Below are 21,336 nucleotides of genomic sequence, written 5' to 3' on the forward strand. Positions count from 1 at the left end.
GAAGTCTGGGATATGCTGTACTATTTGGAAACGGTTAACTGTAGCTCTGCAGATGGTTTACAGTAAAAACTACAATTCCCTGCACAACATGTAAGGGGACGTCAATAGCGAACAACCTTTCTAGGAACCGCAATTCTGATTTACCAGTCAGCCACGGCACGTTTGTGTTCACTATTTCTTAGCAGATGGAGAATTTATTTGCTTGCATATTTTGCACTCACTTGCATATTTTACAACCATTCGGTGCATTCAGCAATCTGAGCAAATAACAAGAATACCACAGCATCAGTTTAAGGACAAGATTTAATAAAATGTTTTGCAGTATAGCTCTCAATCACAATTATTTTAGACAGTTCCTCATAAATTTAAAATACAATCTGTTTCAAGTACATTCGGGCACGGTAGGTGTATCACAGCTTTGTAAGGAAATCATAAATTACACTGTTGCAAAGTTACAAACTCAATGATCAACAGTATATTAGTTTCAAGGCCCACCTTTCACGCTCACATTACTCCCTTTCCAACATTAAATTATTCCAATGGAATACTATTGACTGATGAAAATAGAGAAAATGTACTTGTGTAGCTGGTATGAACCACATGAGAATGAAACATGGCATTATAGCAATCATTAAAGTTTAATTGGTGGAAACTGCCTTTCCAGAAAGACAACAGTCAGAAAGATTGAACCTCAAAGCTTCCCACCTCCCTTCCCTGCTTTCAGATTAGCAAAACATGACATTTTTTTGTACTTTTTATTGTATGGAGTATTATATGATTACGTTTAGCTGGACTACTCTATTTTAGATGGCAATATGACATGTAGTGGGTGGACATAACAAAGGACACCGATGCAATGCATTCCAATATTCTCCTACAGTCATAAATGGGGTGGATATACATGCTTGATACTACACACCATGGAATATAAATCAATCCAACACAACTAACAAAGGTATAGTTTATTGCATGGCTGTTGGGGTGGGCTGGAGATTGTACAGGTGTCAATATGATGTGTTTAAGTCATGTCAAGTTATGTCTCTGTTCATCTTATGTAATAGCAAATGCAATTCTCTTTATTGTACATGAAAATATCACTATTTTAGTTTTATACCATTACTGTCATTGCACATAATTCTGCAAGAAGTTAACATTTAATTAAACTCCTACTTTGGAGTTATGGTCCATGGGTTGTCCCTATGACCCCAACATAATATCAAACCAATGATATACAGTTCACTCATGGTACAAAGCATTTCAGAGCTGAAAAAATCTGCTAACCCCTTTGAAAAAACAAGAAATTACATATTTCTTCATCTAAGATATAAGTAAAGTAGTTTATACACCTTTGCATTATGATCACACAACTGAAATAATTAAAAAAATATACTAATTCAGTTACACCTTAAGTTAAATCAAACAAAACAACATTAATTTAATCTATACAGTTAGTGCAATAAAGATGAAGTAAATAATAATTTATAGTAAAATCTTCATTTGAAGCAACTCTTAATTCCTCATTAAAATAATTAATGTGAACAAGAAGCGAAAGATCATGTTGTGTAAAGTTACGCCCCTCACCACGACCAGCCATGTGATATTTTAACCATTTATGATCAGATGCAGGTATCAGAAGTAAAAAAGTGAAAAGTTAATTTTGGAGTACTGCAGACAGAACATGCAAATGAACCCCCCCCCCCCAAAAAAATCAAGCCTAATCTTTCCAGTGGTCATTTTTTAGATTCTCCTGCTGCAGAATGAGGAAGCCACCACACAACACACACACACACACACACACACACACACACACACACACACACACACACACACACACACACACACACACACACACACACACACACACACACACACACACACACACACACACACACACGTCTGTGAGAACAATGTATGATGGGCCCCTTAACTGACAATGCCTCTGAAATTACACTACAGTTATTATCCAATGCATAGTAAAACACTTGCAGTAAGACTGTTTGTGTGCTGCAGCAGGTACGCGATCACATATACTGTATATTTGTGGTCTGGCAGATCGGATAGCATTCAGAATCCAGATAACATATCCAGGTTTATGAGATTGCACGTTAATGCAAGAGTAAATGAGACCTGAATATGACACTTCATGAAATACAAGTAGATAATGCAAATTGAGGATAAGTGGGTATATCAAAATAGCGCATTAAAACTCTGCCATAGACTAACACTTGGAATGTATTGGACATCACAGGCTGATAATATTTAACCTTGTAAGAGTATCTAAGGGTAGATATTTCCCTGAAATATTTGTCCTAACATTATAGATGGAGGGGGACATCTAACTCCCTTAGTTTTCCTTTCAGAGCTGGAGTAGAGATTAAAGCAGATAGAATTCAGGACGGAAACATATTGTCTTTTCAAAATCTGATTGGAAGAATGTTTAGAGAATTTCTATCTGCAAGTCTGGTTAGACTGTTGTCTTCTTGTAGTCCTCTTCTCAGAGGATGGCTCAGCCTCTACCTACATGTGCTCAGAGGACTCTGGGATTTCATGTGCTGAATCAGCTTCACTATGCAAGTCTTCCTCAGCTAAAGGCAAAGAAATGAGTGGGTTGATGGTGGATGCCTCATCGGTAGCCTGAACCTCCTCACCTTGTCCGATGGCGCTTGTCTCACTGTGGGAGCTTGTCACTGAGCGGCGGAATAACCTCTGTCCTGTGACAGGTAAAGACAAGAAATACAGGTGTGTTTAGTCTTATTTCCTTTATGTTTTAAGCAGCTTTACAGTCTGTAAATGAAGCATCTTTCTGGTTAATTTAGGCTCTATTTAAAAGGAAAAGGCCAACTATGACTCAACATTGTGCAATTTTTTTTAGATTAAGAATTAAAATGACTGATCTTCCTTTTGTAGAAGACAAATAGATCCTTCAGGTTCCTATGGCTAACTGGAACAGTTTTACTGAGGAAAACTTCCAATTAATTGACACATATCGCTATGCTTTCTGTTTGACACATGTAGAAACCAAAGTTAAAAGATGACTCTTTGTTTTCTATCCGGCTATGCAACAGTAATATTCAATGGATAAAGTTGTGGATCAAAGGTTGCGGCCAAATCGCGCTTTCCCTGTCTGTAATAGAGCCACTACAAATTATGTCAACAGGTTATGTCAGTTCATGTCATTGTATACCCAGTACACCACCCAATGTATTGTTTCTGAATACAACGGCTATACAAGATTCCACAAGACCTGTGGCACAAGACCAAGGCTTGTTTTGTTTCCTCCTTGAGCTCCGTTTAATAATCTTCCATACACACGAAAGTGTTCTTCAAGGTTCAGTGCTTGGATCAATACTATTCACTCTATATCTTCTTCCATTAGGTAAAATTGTGCAGAAACACTCCATAAATTTTCCTGAAGCCAGAGGAGTCCAGTCGATTAAATAAACTCCAAGCATGCCTCAAGTACATTAAGACCTGGATGTCCTGTCATTTTCTCCTGCTTAACTCTGACAATACTGAGGTTATTGTGCTTTGCCTTGAACACCTTAGATATACATTATCTAATGAGATAGCCATCATGGATGATGTTGCCTTGGCCTCCAGTGCCACCGTAAGAATTTACGGTGGCACTGCAAGTTTAATGCCCACGTACTGTATGAATGTATAAGGACTGCATTTTTTCACTTACGCAACATTGTAAAAATAAGACACACACATCACAGAATGATGCAGAAAAACTTGTCCACGCATCTGTTACCTCAAGGCTGGAATATTGTAATTTATTATTATCAGGCTGCCCTAATAAGTCCCTAAAGACTCTCCAGTTGGTCCAGAATGCAGCTGCACGTGTCTTGGCCAAAACTAGGAAAAGGGATCATATTTCTCCCATTTTTGCTTCGCCGCACTTGCTTCCAGTAAAATCTAGAATACAATTTCAAATCCTCCTGCTCACTTTTAAAGCTCTTCATGGTCAGGCTCCATCTTACCTTAAAGAGCTCATAGTACCATATTACCCCCTTAGAACACTGCAGGGCTTACTTGTGGTAAGGCAGAAATAATGGGCATTGTTTTGTGTTACTCCAGTACTCCAAAAAACAATGGATTGGATTTACTTGTTTGTAGTCCATAGCAACAGGGAAAATGATTGGCTTGTAAGCCAACTGTACAGGGTGTTAAGATCTTCTTTCCTGGAAGATGATAAATCCAGTCTGCTCAAAGCGGTGCAGAATGAATTACACTGTACTCTAGTAGAGAGTAACTTTCTGTGGGTACCGTGACTCTCTCTCAGTGGACATCATTGTTTAGAAAAATATAATTTTGATTCGTCTGAAGACAAGAATGCCAATTCTACCGTCAATAGATATTTTCTCCATTCCTACTGCTCAAATCTCAAAGGACATTACCAGACCAAATTCCCTACAAGTTAATACATTTTTAGAGTGAGGGGTCGGGAAGAAAAAGTAGATTTAGGTTTTTCTGTAAATGCTGATCAGAAATGTCCTCTTTGAATGACCACAAAGAATGTTCTAAAGTTGGAATCAAACCAGCCCTAACAACCAATAGTCATAATAACTGAATCAGCAAAACACTTCTTGTGCATAGAAATGTAGCAAGTGACACATTCTTCTGCTGTATGACATAAGCCCGGTATGAGGTAGAAAACGTTTATGCGTACGCAGTGCTAGAAGATGGAAATGTTACCTGGCAGATTGTTAACTGATGAGGTGGGTGTGACCTGCAGAAGCCTGTCTGTCTGGGCCTTTGTGGAGTAGGTGACCTCTGTGGAGTCCAGGGAACCTGAAACCATACACGCATACGCTTGAACAAATGGTTTACAAAAGATGTTCACAACATAATAAACACAGCATTGAGTCTGCAGTGATGGCTGTAGCAACATAAACCAACTATTGGTGTATTTACATGTTAAGTGCAGCATGCGGATGGAGAGACCTTGTGTTTTCCCTATTCTCGATAGCTCCACAAGTGAAAGTGGTGTATTCCTAATGTGTAGAATAACAAGAACAGAATTCTGGTGTGCATGTTTTCAACCAACCAGGATGGCTGACTGCTGTTAGGTACCATATGCCTCCCCAGACCCTCACTGACCCACCGTCAAACTGGTAATGCTGGATGATGTTACAGGCAGCATAATGTTCACCACGGCGTCTCCAAACTCTTTTACGCCTGTCACGTGTGCTTTCTGTGGTTTGACCGATTCTATGTGACACTGTGATGATTAAGTGTTCCCTTAATCTTTCTGAGCAGCGTATAATGCTGACTGCCAGAATTAGCCCAGGTGAACAAGAAATACGTGGACTGTGTGTGTAAAAGTTGTATTCTAATCTACATATAGGCTTACGTGTTAACATGGTTCCTCAAGTTTAACTGAAATAATACAAGTGGCATTATGTGATATTAAGTAGATTGTCCATTTCCCCCTATTGTTTGAGTTGTTCAAGATGTGTACCTGCAGCCAGGCTGAAGGTCCTGCCCTTAATGGAGCTCTGAACTGGAGACAACCAGTTTAATACGGAGCTGACCAAAGGAAGTTGCCTCAGCATTCCCTAGAAGGCAAAGAAATTCAAGTTGTCATATACACCTCTACCAACAAACCCCAATCCCCAGTCACAATCTAGCATGAGCTTGTTTGAGCTATACCATTGTGAGGACTGATTCATTCTTTCGCTAACTCCTTAATCTAAACTGAACCTCAATCCTAAAGACTTAATCCATAGAATATTACTTAAAGAGTGAACAACACCCAACATTCACAAATCTAAAACTCAAATACAGATGTGCAAGTGTGAACACATTTCTAAACATGCTTGTACTAAGCTGTCTGATGTACTCATCAAGGTCATGGTATCCAAGGAAAGCAAATCTTAGGCTGCAGAACTGAAGAAGCTTTTCGGATGAGAGGTGAAACATCCTCAAGCCTTTACTGGCAAGTCCAGTTGCCTAAGATTTACTTTCCTTGGATGCAAGTACTAACAACAACTAAAAATCTGCCACTTCTTTATATATACTTCAAATGTTCAAACATTATATTAATGTTTTCCTAATAGTAAATGAAGTTGTTTGTATATTAAAGCAATATCTCAAATATCTTCAAGAGACAAAAGCTGAGAAGCTAAGTCCCAAACTAATTATATTGAAAATAATATATAATAGACAAAAGGCAAACAAAGTCTTGTTATTCTGTCTATTCATAATATATAATAGACAACTGACTGCTTATGCTAAGCTACAGACTTCTTTGTCAATATATTACATTTTAAGTCAAATATCAATTTCATGCAATTTGCTGTGAATTGCATGCAACATGATGATTAATAAAGTATCTTATGGGTTGTACAGCTTCCCTGCTCTATGCAAAAAGGCATTGTTATTGAGTCTGCTCTTTTCAAGAAAAATATATTCATGTGAACCCCATCAAAACAACTTTACATTACATTACTAAACATTAGGTTTTTTGGGGGGGGGTAAAACTAAATTTCTACCTCTTCCACGAGTTTATCATCATTGTCCTTTTGAAGCTGTAGTTCAGCCTCCAGGATGCCTTTCCTCACCACCTCTGTCATGTTTTCCAACAGCTGCAAAAAACAATTCACTACAGTTACACCATGTACTCTAGATATACTGTACAGGATGTACACCACAATGAACATATCGTAAATTTCAACAACAAGGTGCATAACAACAAATAGTGATGATAGTTCTACTTAATTAGGGTAATTAATACATTGTAATGGCAGACTTGATTTCTGCACCATGAGAGAACATTAGTGCCCAAAAAAAGGCACTATGCTTTCTGGGGTAGTTAACAGCGATATGTGGCGTTGTAGGTTACCTGAAACATTTTCTTAAACATTTGGACATGTTCAAGGAAGCAGCACACTTAACAGCAAACTGGATCCAGAAATATCCTACATGTTCTTAATATATTCCATTGCAGTGGTTACCCATATAAAGCCTCACTTTATATGCACACAAATTGGATATAGAACACCAAGATTTGCAAGTTAAATTTCTGTACAAGTAATGGTACATAAATGTCACTGAAGAGTTTACTGACTCTGTTTTTATGTGGGCAATGTTGCCAGATTGACAACATCTTAAGCTGGAAAAAACTTCTCACAAAACAAGTGATTATCCTGGATTGTCAACTTGGAATTGTCAAGCACAGTCGTATATTGTGCAACGGGAATTGCTTTGATTTTCCAATTCCACCACTGGATTAAGTTTATTTAATGATCATGCTCCATTTTACCATAAAGAGCTCATAGTACCATATTCCCCCCTAGAACACTGCCCTGCCATAATGCAGGTTTACTTGTGGTTCCTAGTATCTACAAAAGTAGAACAGGAGCCTTCAGTTATGAGGCTCCTCTCTTGTGGAACCATCTCCCAGATTCGGTCCAGAGGGCAGACACCCCTTCTACGTTTAAGAGTAGGCTTAAAACTTTCCTTTTTGATAAAGCTTATAGTTAGGGCCGACCAGGCTCACCTTAGACCAGCCCCAAGTTATGCTGCTATAGGCCTAGACTGCTGGGGGACTTCTCATGATGCACTGAATTGCCTGAATGTGTGAATAAGCTTGTGCACGTGTGTGTCTGTGTGTGAAATCGTCTTGTTACTGATCAAAAAAACAATTGGGAACATGTCCACGACCCTGCAATTCACATTAGGGACTGGGTGGAGCAAAGCCGCCCGCCATACACCAAAATGTGGTATACGCAGAACCCTAATATTGTGGTCAGCACATATGAATATGCCATACTGTTTGAGGTTTAATTTGGCATATGTAAAATGTCTTGAGATAAGATTTGGCGCTATATAAATAAAGTTGACTTGGAATTTAATAGAGTTTTGTAAAACTGCCACCACATCACTTCAATGCATGGAATGTGAACATAGCTTCTGACTGCTAAGTGTAAAATAGCCCTACGGTTGTATAACTCACTCTTTCAGAGGCATTTGTTTTTGTTAACTGTAAAGGACCAAGTAAGGAGTAAATTTAAAATTGCAGTTACCCTTCCACTCTCCTCTATGTCCCTGCCCAGGGCACTTATTGTGAACAACAGCTCTGAAACATCAACATCCTCTGTGACCATGCCCACAAATATACAGTCCTTCTCCTTGCCAAACTCAGGACCTTGGAAGACAGAATGAGATGGGGAGAGAAGGCACAAAATAGCTGAATGTGTGTAAATATTTTACATAACAACAAATTGGTCATGTCTGTGCACTTCCCCAGGCCGCATTGCTGTGGAGAGCTACTGACCAGTACAGAAATTGATGCCAGTGTCAAGATCTTGTAGTTTCTTGAGTAGCTCAATGTTGATTTTCTCAATGTTCAGCATTCTCTTGCTCTCGTCCACTTCTTCGGCCTGTGACTCATACCTGAAGATGAATATATGAGACAATTGAGACAACAAAAAATTAGACAGTGCTGATCAGTCACCACCATGCTGAGTTGTATACTGTATGTAAAATATGTATTTGTTTTTAGCATGCAATCACATTATGGTATTATTTTTACTATATGTATATATCCCTATCCTTCTAAATTAAGAATTTATTATTAAATACATTCTCATCCACCTGTACAATATACATAAAGTATATTTGTGATGACGTACATACTTACATTACCGACATACTTACATACACACCTTCAATTTACATCTACATTTACATTGTCATTTGGCTGACGCTTTTATCCAAAGTGACACACATACAATATTTGAATACGACACAGGAAAAGATCAGGACATATGTGCCAAGAGGAAGAGCCTGGAGGCAAGTGTTGATTTTTTTTTTAAAAGTAAGAAGACATTCGGTATGAAGGTGTTCATAAGGCAACGGTTGGGTCTTGAACTGTTTTTTTTAAAGACAGAGAGGGACTCTAGCAGAGAGAGAGTGTGAGGGATAACTTAATGTCGGACTTTAGATAAGTGGGTGCCATATTGGATGCTGTTCTGTAGGTGAGCACCAAGGACTTGTACTTGGTGTGGGCAGCGATTGGTAGCCAATGGAGGGATATGAACAGTGGCTGAGTGACTTCCTACATTTTTCTCCAATTCGGTGGTTGGGCAATTTGAATATGGGCGATAAAGTATTCTAGCATAACAGTGAAAACATCCACAAACTGACAAAATTCCTTTTTTCAAGCTAATTTTCCCGAAAAGTAAAAGCTTTTCCAGCTTTACCGCACAGCACCAAGGCCAGGCCAGCCAGGTTCCTCAATGTATCTGATGGTTGGAGAGTGTCGGTACGCCTCCTCTTTGAAGTCCTGTCTAAGGTACACTGTGGAGCTCAACACAGGCACGAGCTCTGACAGCTTCTCCACCAGGGCCTCAACATCTTCCAACTGGGTTCCCAGGACTGGAGGGGGGAAGAAAGACAAACGGCAACAATGACCGATATTTGACATTTAGGAATTGTCAGTACAGGGCGATTATGAGAATCAGTATCAGCATCCTTTCTATATGTAACCCTCATTAGCATTTGTGAAACTTCAAACTTCAAATTAAACTCAGATTATTAATATTGTTAATACTGAGAAGATGTGTGTGTGTTACCCGCAGCAGTCAGTAGAGGGCTGAAACGAACACAGGTCCCCTCGTCCTCAAGGTCCACCACATCTACCCCACTGGCGGGCACCAGCTGGGCGAGCTGCTCACCTAGCTACATTCAGGAAAAGCACTTATTTAGATAGAATTCCTCAAATTTAGACCAGTCCACCTAAGCCATTTAGAGCATGGGAGGGCACAGCCAGCCACTAGTGCTTTTATCCAGCTAGATTTGCTTTTATCAATCTTTTATCTTTCGTCAACCAATGCATATGTACTCTTCAGCATTAATGGTGTCACGGCCTCATACCATGACAGATGCTAGTGTTTGAACTTTGCATTGATGTCCATTTTGGCCATGAGGTCAATTACATGTCAAAACAATCTGAAAGGTTGACTTGTGACACCACAATACATGTTTCCCTAGTGCGGTTGATTTCAGCCAGCGTTTCCCAGAAAGCTGAACACCCAGCTTATGATAAGCAGAGGTGTGGAATAGGCGCAGCTGATTTATTCATCTGAATGTGCCACCCAGAAATGGTGAGCCCCACTCAAGTCCCCAACTCTAAATCGGCTGTTTTTACAACAGAGATAGTATAACATGAGGGTCCTAAATACACAGCAGCTTATGAACTGATTTTCATTGCCTTTAACCTGGTGAACCCTTACAACAACGTATCAGTAAGGGGACATCAGTCTGCTACTTAACATAAGAGACGCTTTATGAATGTGCTGCATATTTAGCAGGGTATTTAGCAGGGTATGCAGTTACCGCCATAATGTCTGTAATATCTTCCACTAATTTATCAGTTTCGTACATTCCAGACATATCATATACAGTTCAATTTTTAAGTCTATCTTTATGATGAATTTGTATGTAAGTCGGAACAGTGTATGGTCCACATCGAGCATCATTTAGTCAAATACAATGCACACAACAGTGTTCAACAGTGTACAAGCCTAGAAGAAAGGAAAGAAGTAGAACTTGCTATCGTCAAGCTAGTTCAAAAAGAAGCATTCTCAGATGAGAAAAAGAGTTTGAAACTAAGGAAAGTAGTTGTCAAGACCAAAGACGGTAACAAGTTAAGTCCATTCTTGGACAAAGATAGTAGCCTAAGGGTGGGAGGACGCCTAAGCCAAGTCATGTTGCAACCAAATGTGAAGCATCTGGTAATTCTCCCAAACAACACCCATATATCTGGTTGTCCAAGCACCATCACAAAAGAGTACATCATCAAAGACATGGAATGATGATGAATGAACTGCAAGCTAATGGACAGTGGATTCTGGGATGAAGCAGTGCAGTATCATCTAACATCTTCAAATATGTCAAGTGCAGAAAGTATATAAGACATACGGAAGAACAGAATGAGTGACTTACCGGAAGAAAGAACGGAAACAACACCACCGTTCAGTTACACCGGCATAGACTGCTTTGCTGCGATCTATGTTAAAGGAGAAGGAAGGATCTCAAAAGAAATGGTCTCTTACTTACCTGTTTATGTTCCATACACATAGAGGTGATTGATGACATGTCAACTGACACATTTATCAATGCTTTAAGAGCGTTCATTGCCGTAAGAGGAAATGTTCATCAATTAAGATGTGACCAAGGAACCGATTTTCTTGGTGCAAGAAGAGAATTTATAGAACTCCTGAAAGGATTGGATCAAGAAAGAGAGAAGGCTCTTGGTTGTGAATTTCTTATGAACCCTCTAGCGTTAAGTCACATGGGCGGTGTCTGGGAGAGATAAATAACAACCATAAGGAGTGTTCTTACTTGATACTACTTACTTAATAACCACATTGATATGTTAGAAGGGTAAACACTTACCCATCTGTTTAAGGCATTGGGCAACTCTTTCTCTTCAGCACCATAACACCCACTGGATGCTGACAAGGTGGGTAGAAAAAACAAAAGCACAATGACTCATACTTTGGCAAGATAGGAACATCTGATAGTACATTTAAAAATGATCTGCATCAAGTTGTGAAATAAATCAAATATGCGCTTCTAAACTAGCGCTGCGATTGAACACAAAACACTGTAATCTGTTATCCTTTGACTAATTTCTTCACTGTCATTACAGACATGGTGACAACATATTATGTGGGCAACATCATAATACTGGGCTGACTTTAATATTCATATCCAGAAGCGAAACAATCCACTTAATAAAGCTTTCTCCACCCTCATTGAGTCAGTGGGTTTCTCCCAATACGTCCAAGAGTCAACCCACAGAGGTGATCACACACTTGACTTAGTACTGGCATGTGGTTTAGGCGTGACCAGTGTGAAAATATTTCCCGTTCTGCTCACATTATCAGATCCCTCATCATCTTTCACGTTGATGGACCGATCAGTGATAAAGGCAAGTCAAATGCCTTCTTTAGCTGTATAAGTTCTAGCATTATTAGTCAGCTTGCTGGAGGAACTACAGCAAGCTCTTAAGTCATTAAACCCTAACAAGGCCTCATTGGATAAGCTAACAGACAACATGAGTTCCTTATTATCCAGTACTTTGGAGTCTGTTGCTCCTCTAAAGCTCTAAAGATCTCACGAGTGACATCAGTTAATTTAAGCAGGCCTGCAGATGGCTTGAACGGAAGTGGCGACTGACTTAACTTGATTGGAAGAGGAGCGATATGAAAAGTACCGCCTTAGGTAAATGAATGAGGCAATACTTCTTCGTCTCGCAGCAGGAGAATGAGCATCCAGATAACATTATTGCTCCATGTATTTGTATCCTTGTCTGTTTTTACCGCAACTCTTATTTGCGACTTGTATTGTTTTATATATTTCCCTTTTCCAAAACTCCCAGACCTTTGGGCGATATTTATCATTGTCTATGCCTGGAAAGGACATTTTCAAATTCCATTTAAAACGTAGGTAGATCGGAAAACAGAGTTTGACCTTACCAGCACTCATTTCCTGAGAAAACATGAAAACCACCACTGGTGAGTTGAGTTCATTCTCCACCTGTTGGACAAACACACAGATCAAATAGGATACTCGCATCGTGAAGAGCATACTGAACCTATACTAAACATAATATCATACAAAACAAGTATAGGTTTGGAAGGATGGGATGTAGACAGGCGGACAATTGAAACTACCTATATGTTATCACAGTATATCAGGGGTACCCAATACATCGATCAGGATCGACCGGTAATGTGGGTGGATCGCATGGCATGAAAAAAAAAAATCATAATATTGTACTTCATTGTCTTGAGAACCACGTTGGCATTCGTGGTCTCGCACTTTCTTGGTTTAGATACTACCTAACAAATAGTTTTAACTTTGTTTCACTAAATAATACTATTAGTATCAATCAATATGCTCTTCCATGCACGCGCTTTATTTGACAGTGTTATTGACACAAAGCATGATCAAATGGCCTCCTCAGTATTTGGTATGATATATTCATTCAAAGGAAATTGTTGAGAGACCACATACCGTTGTTTTAATGGAGGCCAGCGGTTTCAACTTCTCCAGGAGCTGCTCGCTCTAAAGGAAACATTGATGAAAAAGAATTTATTTGAACAATGCCAGGTAATCGTATAGTGCCTCAGTACAAATTCTATTTTATGACATTTCTTTACAGAGCTTTGTGAGTGTGAAGTGACATCAGTTTGGCAAAAGTTTCACTGTAACGTCACAGTGAAACCCAGTGTGGCTCACCAGAACAGTGGCATGTTGGATCTTTTGGACAATGCCATTGTGGCCAAGGTACTGCAAGGACAGCCACAGAGGCAGGGCTCGCAGCTTCTCCACTGGATGGCTGGAGGTCAAACCTGCAGCTAGAGACTAAGACAGGAAGCAGTGAGACCTTGTAATGGGGGGCAAAGTTTCCTGTTATTGAAGTCAACAGGAAATGTTTATTACTAAACTGGTGAAATGTCTTTCCAACTGATGATATCACCAGAGGTATCAGCCTGCATTACTGATGGAATGAGCTTAGTGCACAAGATGACTGACAACAACTAAACCCTATTGCAGCTGGCAGAATCCTGTATAATCTTACCAGTGCAGGGTCCTCATGTCTATATAGGGTGACGGCAGTTACAGCAGGAAGGCCCAACCACTGTCCTGGAGTCAGTGTCATACTGTCACTTCTGGTGGCTGCCTGAATGGTAACGACATAAGAGCATGAACAAAAACACAAAAGTTTGCAATTTTAATTTCACTACAATTTTAGATCAAGACACTGATTCTGGTTTTTACAAAAGGTAAACATTGATAACCAAGAGCAACATAAAGACTACATTTGCCACATTTTTAAATAATGTTATCTGGACTGATGATTTGAAAGTGGAACGATTTGGAATACATGGGTCAAATTACATCCAGCATAAAGCTAACATCATTCCACAATAACATCCAACCAACAGTCACATACTGTAGGTCGATCGCGAAGGTAATGTGGGTAGATTGCATGGCACTGAAAAGAAAAGTTAGCCTATCGTTTAACGTTAGCCAACACTGTCAAGTGCGCCGGCAACGGCCACTTGACCTTCCATGACTCACAGTATCGCACACTCGGCGGTGCCTGCGCAGCATACTCGGCGGCACACACGGCAAATTCACCGAATATAAGAACAGTTTGTAAGAAGAATTGTTAGGCCAATTTTACAATTAAAATACCATTATAGTAGAGTTGACCTGGTCCAGTGCCAGGGTTGCGAGATTTACCCTGAGGGAAAAAAAGAAAACATAATGGGCATTGCAATTTATTTGAGGAATTTTTGTTGAAGAATAATATGCAAAACATGAAGAACATCTACTGTAGAAATGGTAACACACCCCTCCACATGAAGCCACATGTTGTATTGATCACACAGGTCAGTCAGACGACTCATCTTGTCTGTATGGCCTGCCACTGGCGTACCTGGAGAAATATCAAGTCAAAATCAAATAAACTAGTCCAGTATAAAATGAATATTCTTCAATTAAATGAATAAGCATACATTGCTGTGTTTGTACAGTGATTTCCTGTCACTATCCAACTGACCTGCATTGGCTATCATCATCAAAGGAAGCTTTCCTGCTTCTATATCCTCTTTGATTAGTTTGTCCAACAAGGCAACATCCTGATAATGAGAAAATTAATACATTTAACTATCACCATATAATAATTATCCATGATGATACTATTTATCAATGAAATATGCTGGTAGGAATCGAAATGAGATCAAATTAACCAGGGTTTGATGGTTTTCCTACCATTTGGTGTTGGGATCCAAAGAGGGTGTTACATGGGACTGTACACAAACTGGACAGAGGCAGGCTGAGCTAAAAAGAAAGACAGGGATTATTTCTTCCATGTGTGCAGTGGAAATCTGGGTTGCATGTAATTCAAGACCTGGGTAAAATACTACTACTACCACTACAACTAACACAACAACAACAGTGCTGAGGAATTTAAGAAGAGATGCAGATAAAGCAATAAGTAAATAAGATCCAGCCTTCAGCACCAACTTTCTGTACTTGACATTTGTAATACTGGGTACTATCCAGATAGCAAGGTGATATTGATAAAATATTGATCAGGTATTATCAGATCATCAGAGATCATTATCAGAATCGTCACTTTGGTAAGAGGTGAAATTTGTTAAAAGCATGTTGGATCAGCTTTGAGACATTAATAAAAGTTGTCATCCCATGATGTTTTCCATCAATGTACCTTATGTGATGTATGTTGAGTGCTGTGTTAAAAATGCCTTACCTGGCTACAAAGGTACTGTCCCAGACCAGGCCTGCAAGCAGCGCTCTGGTAGATAACTGGCTGCTTTGAGCAGAGGATAGCATAGCCTTCAGATGCATACTCATCATAACGGCTATTGATCACCAAGCGACACACTTTCACCAAACCATTCCTGTCGTCCTCATGGAAGTAGGCAGAGCCATTCTCATACCTAAAAGGTCAATTGGATTGGTCTGAATGAGATGAGTCTAGCAAAAGGGTAAAAAAGCATTGAAAGCAAACAATAACACTAACTGCGCAAATGACAGTGGAGGAATAAAAACCGGTTATGAGATGAAGATCCATCACACATTGACTTAGACTTTCCCTTGTTGTTTTTGTACAGTACAATTAAGACAGGAGTGGCAGGTTAAAAAAAACATGAAAAAACAATATGAAAGTTTCCATGCAGGTGAAAAGTAAAAAAAACAATAACCCTGCCTTAACAACTGGTAATGTTAGTGAAACAAATACAACACACAACAAAAAGAATATAAAATGTATTTGAATATACAAAAACACAATTCAGAAGGCGAGGTTCAGGAAGCTTTGAATACACTTCCGAATGGAGGCGGACAGACAGGTTCTATACATACTTTATATTTGGGGGTCTGTATACATTGATGGGTTCCACACAGTAAATCTTTTCACTTTAGCTTTTCTCTGCCTTACACGTGTGCAGTAAATGTGCTTGGGAGTGGACAGGTCCTGGTGTCCATTTATGTGTTGTTTTATTTCCTGTTTTATTTTGTAGTATGTCCTGTTCTTGTTGGATTTATTGCTTTAGCCCATCTGGATAATCAGTGGAAATGGATGGATGGGTGGATGGCCATTGGGTCCAGTGATATTGAGATACAAATTGTACCACCACTCTCTACATCAGTTACTGCCTCTAAGTTCCCCATGGTTTTCACTCAGCAGTCATGTACCTACCATGTGGTTTTTGCTGTAAATGAAGCAGCCACAGGCATACCTGAAGAGTCTGCACAGCCACAGCGTAGTGTCCGAGACGATACGAGTACTCAGCTTCCGCAGTCGCTCTCTGTCTAGCACCGAGATGTAGGCTGCCAAGCTATGACCCAGCAAAGCCATGTGACCTTGTTCACTCACATTCTGCACCCTGCTGGATACATCAAAAGGAGGTTTGTCAGATGTTTTGAGAGCCGTCTTTAATTACAAATTCCATTCCTTGCTGAAGGGTTTCTTTCCTCCGTTCCATCCATCTTCTTGCAATGAAACTATATCTACTATCACATATTAGTTTTAGGAATTCACCTCCCTGCACTGTTATGTGTTATGTCATGAGCTAAGACCAAGTAAGATCAGCTTTTTCGAGTGTCTAACACAACAATAATGGCTGCAGTACCAACGGTTAGACTTGTCCTCCTCTTCCTCGTCATCACCAACATGAATGAGGTTGTGAACTAGGTGGAGTATACTGGCGAAATCCAGGCCACTACACACAGAAAACATTAATAAGATTATTACATATAGTGAATACAAAAAAAACAATCGATAAACCATATTTTTGTGAAATACATTTTAGTTTTTCAAAAGTTCCACCAAAATCTGCCACACATTCACTTGAAGAGATGACCTGAAGAGAGTCCTTAGGTCAACTCTCCTCAAAGCATGATGCTGCCAACATTTCACTTTTCATACAGTAAGTATGGTCTTTGAATGACAACAAGGATACTGTTGGTAGTTTCTAAATTATTCAGGAAAATATACATTTCTTTATTTGAATTTGAACTGCGTTTCCGCTCAGGCATTTACCCTCTGATCCAAACTAAAACTGGTTCTCCTTAAAGAACTAACTGGCTCCTCTCTGGACTAGATACGCCTCATATTCAGCACACTGTACTTGAATTTGACTATTATGACAGCACTTTGATTTAACTTTTTCTTCACTGTAAGACCCTGCTGCTATTCTTAACTTGTGTCACTATTCAAATCCATTGGATGTTCCTTCCCTCTGTTCATCAAATTAAATTTGTGAAATTGCACACTATTGTTATGTCAGTGGCAACTACCTGATTCAGTCTGTGTAGCTTGATAAGGAAGATATTGGGGATTGCAAGTTGCATAGGGTAACTACACAAAGAACACAGACAGTGACAGTCTAGGGTAGACAAACAAGTAACAAGTTATTTTAAAATGGATGAAGGAGAAAGTATACACATAATTGGAGAATAAAAGCTGAACTGAATGTGTGTATGTCTTACTCTCCCTGCAGGGGTCCAGGAATGCAGTTTCTGCTGAAACTTTGTCTCTCTGTTTCCATGGCCACCAGGGGTCCAGGACTGCAGTTTCTGCCGAAAATTTGTCTCTCCGTTTCCATGGCCACCTCTCTAAACACACCACATAAACCAAGAGTAACATTTTAATGCACTCCTTCTTCCTAAACATGCATTAAAAGACATTTTTAAACAATTAAAAATAAAGATTTTGATAATAACTTACCTCCCTCCATTGTCCAGGATCCTCATGGCTTCATTGAGATTCTTCCCCACTTGAGCCAGTGTAGAGTCCACCATAATTGAAGTGTGTGTGTGTGGGTGTGGGTGTGACTATAGGGAGAGGGGAGGGAAGTGAGAATTTAGGGGCATCATAATGTGTGCAAAGAAGCGTTTAGATTATGCCAATGCATACACACATTTAGGTCGACTTTGTTAGCTCCTGCCTTACTAACCTCTTAATTCTGGGGACAGATTAAAAAGAGGTGGGCAATTTGGTGCAGCATCAACTAAGCCTTTTGCGCTAGTTTTGGGCACATATTCAGACATAACACATATGCATGTTATGTCTGAACTGAGCCCTCTCAACCAAGACCTCAGACCAGTTCAGTGGTGAAGTATCTGGTGAAACCTATCATCTGGTTTTGCCCTCATCACTGAGAGCGAGAGAGAGCGAGAGCGAGAGAGAGAGACATCTTCAAGGAAGATGTACGCTGGACTCTATTTGAACTGTCACGGGGTCTGCCATTTTCCTGGTGTGACCTGGCAACCTCCTGAGCACCGCTGGATTACTCCTGGGTAGCCAACCAACTCAAGTCTGACAAAGAGATGATGCATGAATTAGGTGGGGTTTGCACTATTCTCCGCCAAGCCTGGCTGCATGTACTGTGCAGGGAGACTCAAGGTGGCCCTCAACAGTCCTGGACTTGAGCTACCCTGATACCCAGTAGCCCTCATCAGGCAGCATGAGGATCAGAGCAGTCCTCTCCCACTAACGGGGAGATGGGTAGATGGGGGTGGAGCGCAACTGCCTCACCTGATGAACAGCTGCTGGCAGTGGTCCTGGCCCTACAGCATCTCCAGCTGTTTTTGCACAACAAGCATTTCCTCCTCCCACCGTGCTTCACTGACCTGGCTCCTGAACTTCAAAAACCCTGAGCATCAGGGGGCCCAATTTTAGGGTCCAGCATCAAGCCCAGTGCACCATGGCAATGCCTAACACGCTCTAACCTGAAGTGGAGTGCTGCTACTGCCCAGGCTAACATCTGTTAGCCGGGGTCCAAGCCAAGCTCCACAGTGGTCAAGGCCATAATTTTGAGCCCGATGTCTTCAGTGAGGTCTGCCAGTGGCTATGTGTGAGCAATATGAGGATGTATTGTATTATCTCCAATTCTGGGTAGTACATTGGGATTACTATTATCAGCCACATCCGATCCATGCCTCTAAAGTTGCTAGCCGGCTGTTCAGCGTTCTAGGTATGTGAGCTTAATATATCCTGTACCTCCCTTTAAAACTAGCAGCTGCCAGTAACCTTGCCAAAACCAGTATGACAGGAAAAGTACACTGATTAAACATTTGCCAATTTTAGTGTGCAGTATGTTGTCAGTGTTATTAATAAGGATTGCTTCCAAATCATGTGACAAACCTTGAAATCACACCAAATGGCATGGTAAATGTGTTATTATGAACGCAGGGTAATGAATGAACACAGCAACACATATTCCATGTTTTGTAGTCACTGGGAAGAGCAGAGCATGACTTTTTCAGTGTTTCTGCTCGTGGTCTCACTGATAATGTCTTTGTGCAATTAACATCACATCACATTTGGGAAACCAGCAAATGCAAGCAAAAGCATGTCACCGATAATATAATATCACATAATACTGTTTTTTCTTTACGCTGACTGTTAAAACAAAAGCCTCAACCAGACAAAGTACAAGAGCAGAAGCGGAAAATTAAACCTTCTTTGTAAATAATAATGATGAATCATTTCCAACCATCACCTCTTTTATCTTACATGTTTTCTTTCCTTTGAGATTTGATGATATCGTTTCAACACGACACCGGTACACTCTTTTTTGGGGACTAATAAGAACAAAAGTCTCCCGTGAAGTCATATGTGAAGATACGAAAACATCGACTTGTCCTAGTTGCTTCAGTTTAAGCTAGTCTTCTGCCCTCTGCAGGGCGCAGCCGACACACTCTTTAAAGGGTACACACTTCGTATAATGCGGTCCTTGAAATGAGACACAGCCACAACCGGGAGCTAATCAGCTGGAAAGCCGCTGAGACATGACATGACACAACAAAAACGACGTTATATTATTGTAGCGTGGGCTGCTGCTGCCGCTGGCTGTCAGAGCGCTGACAGTGAGAGCTTGCAAACACACACACACTCACACGCAACACAGTCCATCTCTGCTTACCTTATGCAGACACGACCAACACGCGTGTGTGTTGGAAGACGCGTAGAAACAGAGGGGTCTGGAGAATGCGTTTTAAAATGAGAAACCACTGCTGTCACTGCACACACTCTGGTCCACACAAACAAAGCCACGCAGTTTACTTCCTGGACTTGCGTGAGACGGGCGTTCCACCGTGGCAGCGCTGACGTCACGCCCTTAGATTGCCTTCGATGTCCGTGAAGCAAGGTGGGAAATAGGCACGATTAATTTATTGATGTCACCAAGAAGGATATTGTTCCCTTTTTTGATTTGTAAACTTGTTTTATTTTGTTGGATAAATAGGAAACATTTGTTATAGCTTATAATGCTGCACGGGAGCGATGTTGGAAAGGAGGACCAAATTCAAATCATGGAAATTACAGTGGAACAGCTGACAGTGGCATGTCATAAACTGGGAATTGATGCTACACCAGTTAACGATAATGTAATATTCAATGGTGATTCACCTTTTGTGCTGATGAAAGGTAAACAAAACGTGACTTGTTTGCACAGGCAAATTCTGATTTTTAAAAAATATATATAATACATACATATGTTTGATTATGTGTATTATTTGACATCAAAGGACAAAAGCAGAATGTTTATTAATCAAGGCTTTCTTAATTCAAACACTCACTAGGCAGCGGCGGATATGGGAGTGCTGGTTAATCGGACATCCTGGTCGCTGGTCACGTCAGTCTTTTCAGGATGTAATATTACATTCTGCCAGTAGATGTCAGTAGAGATCATTGCTCTAAATACAAACACACTCAAGTGCAGGACAACAACCAACCACAACCAATTAACCGCCTACCAAATTAAAGACAAATGCATAATTATTCAATTGAGTCCATCACATGCTGTAACCTTATTATTGTTATATTGCGTATATTATATGTTGAAGAAAGGAATAGGAATACATTTCCATTGTTTTGCCAAGATTATGTGTTTCATCCATCCAGTCATTCTGTATACACTCACAATACACGGCCATTTGGGTGAGAGGCAGTACACACCATGGACAGATTGCCAGTCTAATGTAGATATTATACAATTATAGCCTGGAATTACCACAATAATAGATAATGTTCTGCTTTTGATGACTGTGTTACTGAGGTGAGTGGTTCTCTCAGTGGTGGACAACTTTTTCAAATAGTGGACTCCAGGAAACCAGGATTACGCACGCACGCACATCCTTTTCTAACAAATAGCCAGTTGCACTGTTAAGAATCAGGGAATTTTTTTAGAATATACATTTATATGATGTTTCACCCTTCACTGATAATTAAAAAAAACATTGTAAACATTTAAAACATTTGTAAACCCCAAAATAAAA

The 21,336-nt window shown here is 40.0% G+C and overlaps 1 protein-coding gene across 3 annotated transcripts; it reads right to left on the reverse strand.

Annotated features, from left to right (window-relative positions):
- Positions 1 to 285: 285 nt before the first annotated feature.
- On the reverse strand, positions 286 to 20,145 carry pdxdc1 (pyridoxal-dependent decarboxylase domain containing 1). 3 transcript variants are annotated; one of them, XM_076142822.1, is made up of 24 exons: positions 19,983 to 20,145; positions 17,783 to 17,889; positions 17,545 to 17,670; positions 16,686 to 16,775; positions 16,293 to 16,442; positions 15,302 to 15,491; positions 14,800 to 14,868; positions 14,588 to 14,666; positions 14,380 to 14,464; positions 14,221 to 14,269; positions 13,601 to 13,702; positions 13,258 to 13,383; positions 13,033 to 13,083; positions 12,492 to 12,552; positions 11,407 to 11,465; positions 9,582 to 9,687; positions 9,210 to 9,384; positions 8,282 to 8,400; positions 8,031 to 8,152; positions 6,498 to 6,590; positions 5,465 to 5,561; positions 4,699 to 4,794; positions 2,649 to 2,711; positions 286 to 1,750 (listed from the first exon to the last, which is right to left on the reverse strand). In XM_076142822.1, the coding sequence occupies exons 2-24, from the start codon at positions 17,854 to 17,856 to the stop codon at positions 1,731 to 1,733; spliced, it is 2,202 nt and encodes a 733-aa protein (XP_075998937.1). In that variant the 5' UTR covers positions 17,857 to 17,889; positions 19,983 to 20,145; the 3' UTR covers positions 286 to 1,730. The 3 variants fall into 3 exon arrangements, with proteins under 3 accessions (XP_075998937.1, XP_075998936.1, XP_075998935.1); XM_076142821.1 differs by having other exon boundaries at positions 286 to 2,711; positions 16,293 to 16,439; XM_076142820.1 differs by having other exon boundaries at positions 286 to 2,711.
- Between the last annotated feature and the right edge of the window lie 1,191 nt (positions 20,146 to 21,336).

Source organism: Genypterus blacodes, unplaced genomic scaffold (genome assembly GCF_046128005.1).
Source record: "Genypterus blacodes isolate CSIRO-AG114 ecotype Tasmania unplaced genomic scaffold, CSIRO-AGI_Gbla_v1 ptg000022l_1, whole genome shotgun sequence".
NCBI lineage: Eukaryota > Metazoa > Chordata > Actinopteri > Ophidiiformes > Ophidiidae > Genypterus > Genypterus blacodes.

Excerpts from the sequence above, each read along its gene's own strand:
- pdxdc1 (XM_076142820.1), bottom strand. The coding sequence starts at position 17,856 with ATGGTGGACTCTACACTGGCTCAAGTGGGGAAGAATCTCAATGAAGCC. Across the intron at positions 13,084-13,257 it reads TCCAACATGCCACTGTTCTG|AGCGAGCAGCTCCTGGAGAA; the intron begins GTGAGCCACACT and ends TGTTTCCTTTAG. Across the intron at positions 8,153-8,281 it reads TGGCATCAATTTCTGTACTG|GTCCTGAGTTTGGCAAGGAG; the intron begins GTCAGTAGCTCT and ends CTGTCTTCCAAG.